Genomic DNA, 13,757 nt, shown 5'->3' on the forward strand with positions numbered 1-13,757 from the left:
GCTGAGCGCATCCAATAAAAATCTGTTTTGACAGCTGACTGTTTGTACATGCAAACGACTCCATCAGTGGAAGGACATCCGTATCGACAAGGAGCCGCACACAGAACCACAGGGGTCACGCAGCAGGTCAACCTCACGCTAAACACTCAAAAATATATTTAACACAACATATTTTACTGTATGGAAACATATATTTAAGTATATTTAGAGTATTTGTGTTCCTTAAATAATTACATTTGAATCTAGTGACTAAATTGCTGAGTTTAAGCAGCATTATGTAATACTTGTTTATTTGATTTCCTGCTCCTGAGCTCCCCCTACAGTCAGGGAGTGTGATGCACACTTTCAGCCACGGTTAATGCACACACATTTCTGGACAAGCTAAGAGATACAGAGTCATCACTGTGAGAGTGGAAGAAGCAGTGAGGGTTCTGTACTGAGAGTACAGTAACATATATAATACTGGATTTTACAGGAATATGACAGCATTACACATCACATCGTAAAGTTATGTAGTGCAGTTAGCAACACGCTAAACACGAGGCAGCAGTGAGAGAGACGCTGTTCTCTTTATTACAGGTCTGTTAAATATCATTCTACAGTGTTGCTTTAATAATATAATGGACAATAGAGGCATTAAAAGACTATCTGTATAATTGTATAATTGCTAATGACGACTTAAAACTGGATTTATAATTGAGTTCTGCTAGTTGTCAATATGTTTTCATAGCCCTGCATCTGATTAGCGCTGTATAGCTCTCTCTCACACACACACACACTCAGACCCTGAGATAATTCTATTATTTGCTATATAATCTTCGCTCTGTCTGCGGCGGTATTAACTAAAGACTCATTAGGCTGTAATTTCGTGCAGCCGAGCTGCTTTGATTAGTAAAGTATGTAATGATCAGAGCACCGTCGTGCCAAATTAACAATGCAGTGGTGTTAATGAGCTCCCATTAGCCCTGCGCTGTAATTTACAACATCCACCTGCCCCTTACTGCAGCGGGGGGGCGGGGCTAAACCTGCAGGAGCATCCGTCCTCCTCCTCACAGCCCAACACGTCCACGCTCACGCTCAGTCCACGCTCAGCTCACGCTCAGCTCAGCTCACACTCAGCTCAGCTCACGCTCACGCTCACTCTCACGCTCAGCCCATGCTCACGCTCAGCTCACGCTCAGCCCATGCTCACGCTCACGCTCAGCTCAGCTCACGCTCACGCTCAGCCCATGCTCACGCTCAGCTCACGCTCAGCCCATGCTCACGCTCACGCTCACGCTCAGCTCACGCTCAGCCCATGCTCACGCTCAGCTCACGCTCAGCTCACGCTCAGCCCATGCTCACGCTCAGCCCATGCTCACGCTCACGCTCAGCTCAGCTCACACTCAGCTCAGCTCACGCTCACGCTCACTCTCACGCTCAGCCCATGCTCACGCTCAGCTCACGCTCAGCCCATGCTCACGCTCACGCTCAGCTCACGCTCAGCCCATGCTCACGCTCACGCTCAGCTCAGCTCACACTCAGCTCAGCTCACGCTCACGCTCACTCTCACGCTCAGCCCATGCTCACGCTCAGCTCACGCTCAGCCCATGCTCACGCTCACGCTCAGCTCACGCTCAGCTCACGCTCAGCCCATGCTCACGCTCACGCTCAGCTCAGCTCACACTCAGCTCAGCTCACGCTCACGCTCACTCTCACGCTCAGCCCATGCTCACGCTCAGCTCACGCTCAGCCCATGCTCACGCTCACGCTCACGCTCAGCTCACGCTCAGCCCACGCTCACGCTCACGCTCAGCTCAGCTCACACTCAGCTCAGCTCACGCTCACGCTCAGCTCACGCTCAGCCCATGCTCACGCTCACGCTCAGCTCAGCTCACGCTCAGCCCATGCTCACGCTCACGCTCACTCTCACGCTCAGCCCATGCTCACGCTCACGCTCAGCTCAGCTCACACTCAGCTCAGCTCACGCTCACGCTCACTCTCACGCTCAGCCCATGCTCACGCTCAGCTCAGCTCACGCTCACGCTCAGCCCATGCTCACGCTCACGCTCAGCCCATGCTCACGCTCACGCTCAGCTCAGCTCACACTCAGCTCAGCTCACGCTCACGCTCAGCTCACGCTCAGCCCATGCTCACGCTCACGCTCAGCTCAGCTCACGCTCAGCCCATGCTCACGCTCACGCTCACTCTCACGCTCAGCCCATGCTCACGCTCACGCTCAGCTCAGCTCACGCTCAGCCCATGCTCACGCTCACGCTCACTCTCACGCTCAGCCCATGCTCACGCTCACGCTCAGCTCAGCTCACACTCAGCTCAGCTCACGCTCACGCTCAGCTCACGCTCAGCCCATGCTCACGCTCACGCTCAGCTCAGCTCACGCTCAGCCCATGCTCACGCTCACGCTCACTCTCACGCTCAGCCCATGCTCACGCTCACGCTCAGCTCAGCTCACACTCAGCTCAGCTCACGCTCACGCTCACGCTCACGCTCAGCTCAGCTCACGCTCAGCTCAGCTCACGCTCACGCTCACGCTCAGCCCATGCTCACGCTCAGCTCACGCTCACGCTCAGCTCACGCTCATGCTCATCTGGGTGGAGTTTTCAGTTTCTCCCTGTGTCTGTGTGGGTTTCCTCCCACAGTCCAAAAACATGGATATCAGGTAGATTGGATAACCTAAAATTGGCCAGAAAATTTTTATATTGTAAATTGATCTGGTGTGTAAATATGTGTAAAGAGTGTGGTATGTATTTGTGTGTGGATAAAAGTGTGTCCAGCTATTAATTATCACTCTGTTCTGGGTAAAAATTGTAGTGCTGGATGCAGTCCTCCTCCAGGTGGAGGGGGTTGTTTCTGGTTGAGAGTACGCTGTGCGCTATTGGCTGCTGCTTCTCACCAGTGTTTGGATGAGTGCTGAGTGTGAATGGTTGTGTGTAAAACGTGTAAATTGTAAAGCATCCTTAGGTTTCTAGAAAAACTTTATTAATTTTACATAATTTGTAAAGTAAAGAACAGTTGCGGAATATACTTCTCACTCTCTGAAAATCTGTCACACAAAATATCTTTAAGATTTTCCACCAACTTAACTTCCCTCCAGATCTATCAGTCAGTGTGAGTTAGTATCAGCGCTTTCATTCAGCTTTACATTAAGCCGTCAAACCGTTTCACCTCCTTTCCCCTAATCTTTTCCTCCAACTCCTTTCAAAAGCCGTCTGCAGCTCATCCGGAGAAAAATACTTTCATTTGGAAACATTTCTCTCCTATTCCTCTCCTCCATTTTCTCTCTCTCTCTCTCTCTCTCTCTCTCTCTCTCTCTCTCTCTCTCTCCCTCTCCTTTTCTCTTTCTCTCTCTCTCTCTGCTCCTTTCACTACTGATCTTTTATCTATCCCTTTATCCCGCCATTCCTGTCAGGACGTTATCTCTTTCTCAAATTTACATTTTAATTACAAGACCTGCTGAACTCAGGAAAATCAATACGGCCACCATTGGCAGCTCCAGTGTGTGTGGACTGCTGGGCCTCTCTATTTCCTCTTATTGATTTATCTCTTTAACACCTGCAACTTTATTGCTTCAGACAAATAGCTACCATTTTGGTCAATTTGAACAGAAAAAGAAAGGATTTGGTGGTATTTCATGATTGCGGGGTCCGGCTATGATGCAATAAGTCGTGGGGAACGAGGCGGCCGGGATTAACTGTAGACCTCGGGGATCAGGATCAGGACACTGAAAACCTTTTCCAAATGTTTAACTTCCTACATCAGATCCTCACTGAGGGACACGGGGGGGGGGGGGTTTCACCCACAGGTTTCAGGAATGCAGTTTATTAGAGTCATATCCGTGTGATAATGCTGAAATAATGCACTAAAATTAATACTGAAATGTCTTTGATTTAGTTGCACTGAGAAAATACACAATACAAAATACACTATTAGGGTATATGCAGTATTTTCACAAGTGTGTGCCCCCCAAAGAAATCTTAGATTGTAAGATGTTAAATTTGCATGGCATTGTGGGAAGTGTAAAGGTTTAGGAATATTAATATTGTTGCAACACCAACACCCTGCTCTTCTTTCTCTCTCTTATATCAGCCTCTCGCTCTCGCTGCTGTGTGTGGAGAGAGTGAACTATTCATTCATTTAGATCTGTCTTTATTCTTTATCTCTCACTGTTTTCAGCTAAACAAAGATTTTTCTAATATTTTGACTTTAATATCTTTAAAAAATAATAAAAATTAATTTAATTAATGAAGATTAATAAAAAAATAAACTTTATGCTACTACTACTGTACTGTACTGAACTATATATTGTGAAATGTGGTGTGCACTGAACTGTGAATTTTTAAGTAGTGTTACACCCCTGGTGTAAAATCAGTTCATATTGAGGAGCTTTTAATTGTTTTGTTGTGTTGTTTTGTATGGAAGGGTAAAAATAATTTCTGAAGAGTAAAAAGAGTATTTTTATATGTTGTTAGTGAAGTGTTTTTATGTTCCTCCTTTTGTTCTTGCATTAAGAAACAAAGCCTGACCAACACACCATTTATATCTGTACACATAATATACATGTAATCTAATTATTTAAATAGTTCATGAAGTTATTGAGTAGTTATATATTAAAATCACAGTGAGAATAAGATGTGTGGGTTGAAAGCTCCTCTGATCTACAGCTGCAGATTTTTAACCCCTTTGCTTTGAGTCCTCTGGGTTAATGACCCACATCCAGAGTGGTCCGGTGTTCCCTAATCAGACCCTTAAGAGGTTTAATCTGCTCCTTTAAACTTTTCATTTGGCCACACTCCTGGGATTTGGGGCGGGTCCAGGTTGAGGAGGGCTCTTGGATCTCAGTGTCTCTCTAAAGCTCAGCTTTAATCTCCTGCATGATCTGATCAGACCCTCGGCCCACCCAGGAGACCCTCAGCGGAGTAACGTCCGCTCAGGAGACGCCTCTCTACTCAAACTACAGCTTTATTACAGTTTAAATGATGTTTGATGTAGTTTATAAATATTCACCTCTGTCTGTTTAGCTGCACGAGGTAATTTAACTAAAAAAAGATAAATTTTAAATTAATAATAGTTCTGATGATGTGTCCATTAACACAGAGGTTCTCAAACTGGTGGAAAGCAAAGTAATCCAGATTGGATCACCAGAAGACCTTAAAAATATTTTTACTTTTAATTAAGTTAAATTTAATTAACCATTCACACATAATTCACTGTAGTTTCTGTATTAGTAATAATAGTAAAATAATTACTGTATGGTTTAACGAGTGTCATGTAGACTCACTACATTCTCCCTATTCTTCCACAATCCTAACACTTTTATTTTTCATTGTCCTCGCTCTCAAGCTTTCCCACATGTCTCAGTAGTCTTGCTGCATTTACAATAATCAGTAATAATAATAATAATAATAATAATAATAATAATAATAATAATAATAATAATTTGCAGATTGGTGTGTACAGCCTAACAGTAGCTTCAGTATGTGATATTTAAACGTTTTAGTTTGTTAATGGGTAAAAAATTGTTTTAAATGTTTAAAAACCCCTGAGTTAAAACATTTTTAATAAATCTGACCGAATTTTAATTCTTGGTTTGATGAAGTTTTCTGATGTTTATTCTTCAGGTCTTGATCCATTACCTTCCACATCCTCTTCTGTGGCCAAACCAGAAACTTTAAAACCAGCGGTGAAAGCGGGAGCTCCGCCCCGGAGTCTGGCCCGGCTGCAGCGGAAACTCCGTGATGAGGAGATGGACCCGACGTGTGCCGCCGCCACGGTCCGAGTCCTGAAGAACAGACTGCCCTCCGTCCCGACTACAAGGTACCCAACCACACAACCAAACACAGACCTGATCTAAATCAGATTTTATCATTTTATTCACTATCACTAGTGATGCTCCTTTAACACCAGTAGAGTGTAGACTAGCACACGCCTCCTCCGATACATGTGAAGTCAGACTCCGCCTCTTTTTGAACTGCTGCTGATGCAGCATTAGCAAGTAGCATCACAGCGCTAACGCTCGGAGGAAAGCGCAGCGACTCGGTTCTGATACATCAGCTCACAGATGCAGCCTTGTGCTGATCCACATCACCCTGTTGAGTGATGAGGGGAAAGAGAGACCGCCATCTACTGTACTGTACCCACCCAGAGAGAACAAGACCAACAGTGCTCTCTCAGAGATGACCGGGATTCAACCAGCAATCTCCTGATCATCTGTATCAGCTTTTAATAGTTCAAAAGATTTCTCTAGAAAAACAACCACTACAATTAAATTTTGTTTAGGAAAAATATTCAATGCCATACATTGTAATCATTACAAGCTTTAATATTATAATTTACATTTGTTTCACCTTAACAACTATTTTCCCTCAGTTTTATCTAATACAGTACCAGTTAAAAGTTTGGAGTCACTTTCTCATTCAAAGTTTACTTCTTAATTTGATATATCTTCTACACTGTAGATTAATATTCAAGAGATGAAAATGATTAAGGGACACATATAGACTTCTTTAGTAAATAGTATAAAAGTCCTCCACATTAATCCCCTGATATGAAGCTGATGAACTGAGATGGTGATTTGGGATGAGCTGGAGCTTATAAATCTGATTTAGAGAAAGTGCTCAGCCCAGACTTAATCATGTTTTTGTCATTTTAAAGTGTGTGAGTGATGAAGTTCATGTTTACACTTTTAAAATCAGTGTAAATCAGTGTGTGTGTGTGTGTGTGTGTGTGTGTGTGTGTGTGTGTGTGTGTGTCAGTGTATCCGGAGGCGGTGGTGAGGAGTCTGCAGGCGGTGGGGAGGAGGTTCAGGTTCAGGAGAAACAGGAAGCTCCTGTCGTTCCGTTCGGTCTGGATCTTTATTACTGGGGAGAGGAGCAGCCGACCGCCGGCAAAATCATCAAGTACAACTTTCACAAACACAGCAGCAGCAGCACAGCTCAGTTTACTGATATAATTCCTCAATTATTCCTTAATAGTGTATAATATTCTCTATGTGAGCTTCTGTTTGTGTAGAAATCATTTACCTCCATCTGAAATACAAAATAAAATCATATTTTTCACTTCAGTTCAGGATTGTCATGTTTTATTGGCCACTAGAGAGCACTATTGCCTGTTCAGTCCTCAGAGGAAATCCCAATCAGTGCAAATTAGTAAATAAATTCCTGCTCTGAGGATCAGCAGTGATTATTCTTCAGTTTTTTTGTCAAAATAGCTTCCATGATTTTTTATAAATCTTTCACATTTATAGACAAAACATCATTAAGAGAAGCTCCGGCTCAGTGTTTTTGGGTTTTTGCTCTTTTAGATGAAGGACAGAAAATTGATAATTGCTCTGCAGAAGAACTCATTATGTTTATATAAAGGTAGAATAAACTGATACTCAGGTTTTGCCTAAATAAAATTGTAATGTAATTGTTATGTTGTTTTTGTATTGTTTTAAATGTTTTTAAAAGCAAATATATAAGTATATTCCACATGTTATATACCACAACAGTAGTGTATTACTGTGGAAAAATAAAAAAGCATTTTTATTTATTAAAATTAGATCTACATACTTCTGTCTGGCAGGAAATATAAAAGATAGTAGAAACAGAGCCGGAGATAAACGAGGTTCAGAGAGAGGTTTGGAGAACTTTGGTGAACTCGGTGAACTCTGCGAGTGTGAAAGACTCTTGTCTTCTCTGATTCTCAGGAACACTTCTCAGCACCAGTTCTGGGTGCCGCACGAGGTGGAGGAGGAGGTGGAGAACACGGAGCTGTCTGCACAGATGAAGTCCAGGTACATCACCTTCGCCGGACGCTTCCAGCCCGTGGAGCACAAGTGCAGAACCCCCCTGCCCAACGGCTCGCTGTGTGAACGCCAGGACCGGGTCAAGGTGAGGAGCTGAGCACCAGTTCGTGAACCTTAAAAAATAGAATTCAGCACCAGAAAAGGTTATTTGGCTGCATCATATTTGGGAAAAAATGACGTTGCAATATTTGGTAATAATACAGTATTTTCACCAGATCAAATCAGTGATCAAACATGATGTTGGGCAAATATGCATCCCGTCTATCTACAAATGAAGAACTATGAACAGCCTGTGTGCAATATTTATTCCTTTATTTAATTTTACTTTAGTTCTTTATCTTTTTTTATTCTTTCTCCTCCCTTTTTCTTTTCTTCTCCACAATAAGAGGAATAAGAACATCATGATGAGTTTGAATCACAGCTCTGTAAAACCAATCCTGAAACAAAGCATCTGCAGCTCTGTTTCTGTAAAGAGTGCTTTTAGTGAATAAGACGTGTAAAAGTGAAAGTACAGATTATTGTCATCTGTAGGAAAAGTTGTTCGATGGTTTATTTAGTTGCTGATTTTTATTTATTATTTTTTTAAGTGTCCGTTCCACGGGATTATAATCCCTCGAGATGAGATCGGGAGGCCGATTAATCCGGAAGACGCCGCTCGTCTGGAGAGAGAGGAGAGGAAACGCAGAGAAGAGCAGCCAGGTAACATTAATATTTAATATTTCAGTTCAGTAAAACATTAATATTCAGATTAATACAAATCACTGTGTTCATTAAAACACGCCTGATTTATTGTAGTAAATCACTGGGAATCACCTGGATAAATCTGGAAGAGAAATCTTTAAACTCAGAGATATCTCAACAATTTTCTTTCAGGAAGAACTAATTCAGTCTGCTTTTCTAGTTTTCACCATAAATCTGCTGTTAGTCTGAATTTACCACAGTTAGTTCCGTCTCTGCAATGTGATTGGCTGAGAGGTGTTCTATGAGTGCCGTTAGCAGCCGGTAATGCACTGTAGCCGAAGCTCTCCATGTATTACTCCGCCCACATACAGGTAACCTAGCAACAATGCAGTGCTTACAAGCCAAACACCACAGCTACAAACAGAGCAGCAATGGAACTATTTTAGTCGGTGGCTCTGAGCTGTCTGTGGTGGCTCTGAGCTGTCTGTGGTGGCTCTGAGCTGTCTGTGGCTCTGAGCTGTCTGTGGTGGCTCTGAGCTGTCTGTGGTGGCTCTGAGCTGTCTGTGGTGGCTCTGAGCTGTCTGTGGCTCTGGGCTGTCTGTGGCTCTGGTCTATCTGTGGCTCTGAGCTGTCTGTGGCTCTGAGCTGTCTGTGGCTCTGAGCTGTCTGTGGCTCTGGGCTGTCTGTGGCTCTGGTCTATCTGTGGCTCTGAGCTGTCTGTGGCTCTGAGCTGTCTGTGGCTCTGAGCTGTCTGTGGCTCTGAGCTGTCTGTGGCTCTGGGCTGTCTGTGGCTCTGGTCTATCTGTGGCTCTGAGCTGTCTGTGGCTCTGAGCTGTCTGTGGCTCTGAGCTGTCTGTGGTGGCTCTGAGCTGTCTGTGGTGGCTCTGAGCTGTCTGTGGCTCTGAGCTGTCTGTGGTGGCTCTGAGCTGTCTGTGGTGGCTCTGAGCTGTCTGTGGTGGCTCTGAGCTGTCTGTGGCTCTGGGCTGTCTGTGGCTCTGGTCTATCTGTGGCTCTGAGCTGTCTGTGGCTCTGAGCTGTCTGTGGCTCTGGGCTGTCTGTGGCTCTGGGCTGTCTGTGGCTCTGAGCTGTCTGTGGCTCTGAGCTGTCTGTGGTGGCTCTGAGCTGTCTGTGGCTCTGAGCTGTCTGTGGTGACTCTGAGCTGTCTGTGGTGGCTCTGAGCTGTCTGTGGCTCTGGTCTATCTGTGGCTCTGGTCTGTCTGTGGCTCTGGTCTGTCTGTGGCTCTGGTCTGTCTGTGGCTCTGGGCTGTCTGTGGCTCTGGGCTGTCTGTGGCTCTGGGCTGTCTGTGGCTCTGGGCTGTCTGTGGCTCTGGGCTGTCTGTGGCTCTGAGCTGTCTGTGGCTCTGGGCTGTCTGTGGCTCTGGTCTATCTGTGGCTCTGAGCTGTCTGTGGCTCTGAGCTGTCTGTGGCTCTGAGCTGTCGCCGGATGTGCTGCAGGGTCTTGTTAACAGGCAGGTGTTTGGGGCAGGTGGCAGCAGGACGCTGGTGATCACTGGGTTGTGAAATAGCATCTTTTGTAAGTAAGTGCGTATCGATCCCCCCGACTCCATCATGCCCTCTGCCCGTCTACACGCCGGTCGTCACGGTAACCGGCGGGCACCCCGCCCGCGCTCTCGTGCTGCCGGCGGCACCGGCGGAGGTCCATCAGCTCCCTGACTGACCCGTCTCTCCCCCGCTGGGTCATTGATTTCTGCTCTAAACACAGCGCCTCTCCTCCTCCTGTCTCTCCTCCTCCTGTCTCTCCTCCTCCCGTCTCTCCTCCTCCCGTCTCTCCTCCTCCCGTCTCTCCTCCTCCTGTCTCTCCTCCTCCTGTCTCTCCTACTCCCGTCTCTCCTCCTCCCGTCTCTCCTCCTCCCGTCTCTCCTCCTCCTGTCTCTCCTCCCGTCTCTCCTCCTGTCTCTCCTCCTCCTGTCTCTCCTCCCGTCTCTCCTCCTGTCTCTCTCTTCCTGTCTCTCCTCCCGTCTCTCCTCCCGTCTCTCTCTTCCTGTCTCTCCTCCCGTCTCTCCTCCCGTCTCTCCTCCCGTCTCTCTCTTCCTGTCTCTCCTCCCGTCTCTCCTCCCGTCTCTCCTCCCGTCTCTCTTAAACAGTAATTTAGGAGAATTCAGACCCGCATTTAACCAGATCCACCACAGCAAAACCTAAAAAACACACAACTTATAAATTAAACTCTGTTCACTAACCTGACAGTTAATAAAGTAAAATAAAGCTGTTAATGGTCTAACTTTATTTATTTATTAACACAATAAAATCAGGAAGAGGTTTATTGATGTTGGAGCATCACTGCCGGAGGAATCTGATCTTTCATCAGTAAATTTACCCTAAAAAAGAGGAAATCCTGAGAAAAGTGTAGCTGATGGTTTGAGTCCAACAAACAGAAAAAAAACAAGAAAATCACGACTTTATTATTTATGATTTTGTAGTAAAATATTACACTAATCTTCATGTTTCTGTCTGAGACTGTAGTCGATTTACTGCTTAACATTCACAAAAGTATCTGCAGTAACGTTACTGTTATAATAGACATTTATTTCTGTTGGTAAAGAGAGAATAACATTATTTATATGTTTTATATTAATGTGATTAAATACCTTAGAAAACATCAAAGCCAATATTTTTTCAGTTAAATCAGTTCAGAAAGCTGTGTCTGAATGCTCTCACTAGCACAGCAGCTGCATCGTGTGTGTGTGTATAGTTAGTGTGTGTGTGTGTGTAGTTAGTGTGTGTGTGTGTGTGTATAGTTAGTGTGTGTGTGTGTATAGTGTGTGTGTATAGTGTGTGTGTGTGTGTATAGTGTGTGTTTGTGTGTGTGTGTTTGTGTATAGTTAGTGTGTGTGTGTGTATAGTGTGTGTGTGTGTATAGTGTGTGTGTGTGTGTGTAGTTAGTGTGTGTGTGTAGTTAGTGTGTGTGTGTGTGTGTATAGTGTGTGTGTGTAGTTAGTGTGTGTGTGTGTGTGTGTATAGTGTGTGTGTATAGTGTGTGTGTATAGTTAGTGTGTGTGTGTGTGTGTGTATAGTGTGTGTGTGTAGTTAGTGTGTGTGTGTGTGTGTGTATAGTGTGTGTGTATAGTTAGTGTGTGTGTGTGTGTGTGTATAGTGTGTGTGTATAGTTAGTGTGTGTGTGTGTGTGTGTATAGTGTGTGTGTGTAGTTAGTGTGTGTGTGTGTGTGTGTATAGTGTGTGTGTATAGTTAGTGTGTGTGTGTGTGTGTGTGTATAGTGTGTGTGTATAGTTAGTGTGTGTGTGTGTGTGTGTGTGTGTATAGTGTGTGTGTAGTTAGTGTGTGTGTGTGTGTGTGTGTGTGTATATAGTGTGTGTGTGTGTGTAGTTAGTGTGTGTGTGTAGTTAGTGTGTGTGTGTATAGTGTGTGTGTGTGTATAGTGTGTGTGTATAGTTAGTGTGTGTGTGTGTGTGTGTATAGTGTGTGTGTATAGTTAGTGTGTGTGTGTGTGTGTGTGTGTAGACGATCTGGGTGTTGATGGAGGAGAGACTCCGGCTGCTCAGATTAAACTTAATCAGCCTCCTCTCCTCTCATCTTCATAAAACCCACAGATAACCCCCTAAATACCACCTGTAACACCCCCATAACCCCCATAACCCCCCTATACCCTCCTACAGCCCCCCGCTGTCTCTCAGGCTGTATTAGCTGTATCTGAGGGAGGGTCTCTGTTTAGTTAAAATGAAAAAAAAAATCTGATCTAAACAAATACAATAATTAATAATAATTCACAGTGTGTTTAATTATAGAGAAATCGTTGATTACTGAATTTGCTTCTAGAAGCTTCTGAAAATCTCTCCTGAACTTTGCTTAATTCAGAATATTTTTATGGTAATTAGTATTTAACCCCAGTGAATGAGTTTACATAAACTTTATATGTAATAAAATTTCTTAGTTTATTTACAGCGGTTTATTCTGTGTGATTGTTATTAATAATAATAGTAAGCTGTTTAATATCAGAACTTGGGAGGTTTGTATAAATGTTTTTATCTTTATATTGATATTTTTTTTCAGTCTGTGCTTCAGTGAAAACAGACCCTGCTGCAGGAAATCAGTGAGCAGCGTTTATTACAGAACTCCAGAGAGACGAAAATAATCTAATAATCTTCTACAATCTGCTATCTGATTTGTGTTTATATTATGGATTAATTTGTTAAAAATGTGATTTGGGTGAAAATCTGATTATTGATGTAAAAATCTCTGCGTTTTCCTGTGTTTGTGTATCGGGTTAATCAGATTATTTTATTCTGCAGTAACTGGATTATGACGTTAATGTAAACACATGAGCTTTAACTCTAAGTGTGTGTGTGTGTGTGTGTGTGTGTCTCAGATTGGCGGGATCCAGAGCTGATGCGGGAGATTGAAGCAGCTACAGGTGAAGACCTGGGATCCTCCAGGACGTACGGAAAAGGAAAAAAGGGAGGAAAAGGAAAAGGAAAGAGGAAGAAGCACCCGAATCTCACAGACTTAAAGCAAACTGCCAACACTTCCCGCTCACGACTGGAGAAGAAGGTCTTTAATAAGTACGTATCCCTGAGATAATAAAATATTCACTGAGAATAATATTAAATAATAAATCACTGAATATGATCAGCAGGTTTAACTTAAAAATCCACATAAACCCTGATCCCTAATCCTGAACAGATAAATCTGTTTATTTATTATTATATATATTATTTATGTATTTATTTATTTGCAGGAGCTCCATGAGACGAGTAGCAGAGGTTATGAACAAAATCGACAAGAGGAAACACGAGAAATTCGCAAACCAGTTTAACTACGTATTTAAATGAGTGCACCTCATCTGTTTAAACTCAGAAATAGAAGTTTTATTTTTATATTTCCACCTATTTCTGAACCTGATTTTATACGTATTAATGTATGTTGATATATGTGGTTTATTCTAATTTATTTATGATTTTATAAACTAGTTTTATTGTCTGGTTTGTAATTTCATGTTTTGTGTTTGACTGCAGTTTAATTATAATTTCATCATCATGTTTTGATACTCAAATACTGTTAATCTAAATTATGATTTTAAAATGAAGATCTTGGCGTATAAAACATGTATAAAACACTTTGTTTTGCAGGATCACTTTTTAAAGAATGTAAGTGAATCTTTGTTTTTCTATGTTGTTTTATAAAAAATGGATAAATTCTGGTGCTAATTTGGGGTGATTTTGTTTGTTTTACATGTTTTGTGTGTTTATCTCTCTGTAATCTGAACTGAGAGGTGGAAGAAAATAAATTCACATTTCATTTTTTATTTACAGCGAA

At 43.2% G+C, this 13,757-nt stretch overlaps 1 protein-coding gene across 1 annotated transcript in view; it reads left to right on the top strand.

The window, feature by feature from the left end:
• Positions 1–13,757, top strand: part of uvssa (UV-stimulated scaffold protein A) — a 28,421-nt gene extending 14,664 nt beyond the window's left edge. Inside the window, exons 9-14 of the mRNA XM_049484220.1 lie at positions 5,619–5,814; positions 6,753–6,896; positions 7,688–7,871; positions 8,374–8,485; positions 12,811–13,003; positions 13,180–13,757. Of these exons, the coding sequence (XP_049340177.1) occupies positions 5,619–5,814; positions 6,753–6,896; positions 7,688–7,871; positions 8,374–8,485; positions 12,811–13,003; positions 13,180–13,273 (923 nt within the window). The 3' untranslated portion in view covers positions 13,274–13,757. The remainder of the gene's footprint in view (positions 1–5,618; positions 5,815–6,752; positions 6,897–7,687; positions 7,872–8,373; positions 8,486–12,810; positions 13,004–13,179) is intronic.

The sequence above is a fragment of the Astyanax mexicanus genome, chromosome 10, assembly GCF_023375975.1.
Source record: "Astyanax mexicanus isolate ESR-SI-001 chromosome 10, AstMex3_surface, whole genome shotgun sequence".
NCBI lineage: Eukaryota > Metazoa > Chordata > Actinopteri > Characiformes > Acestrorhamphidae > Astyanax > Astyanax mexicanus.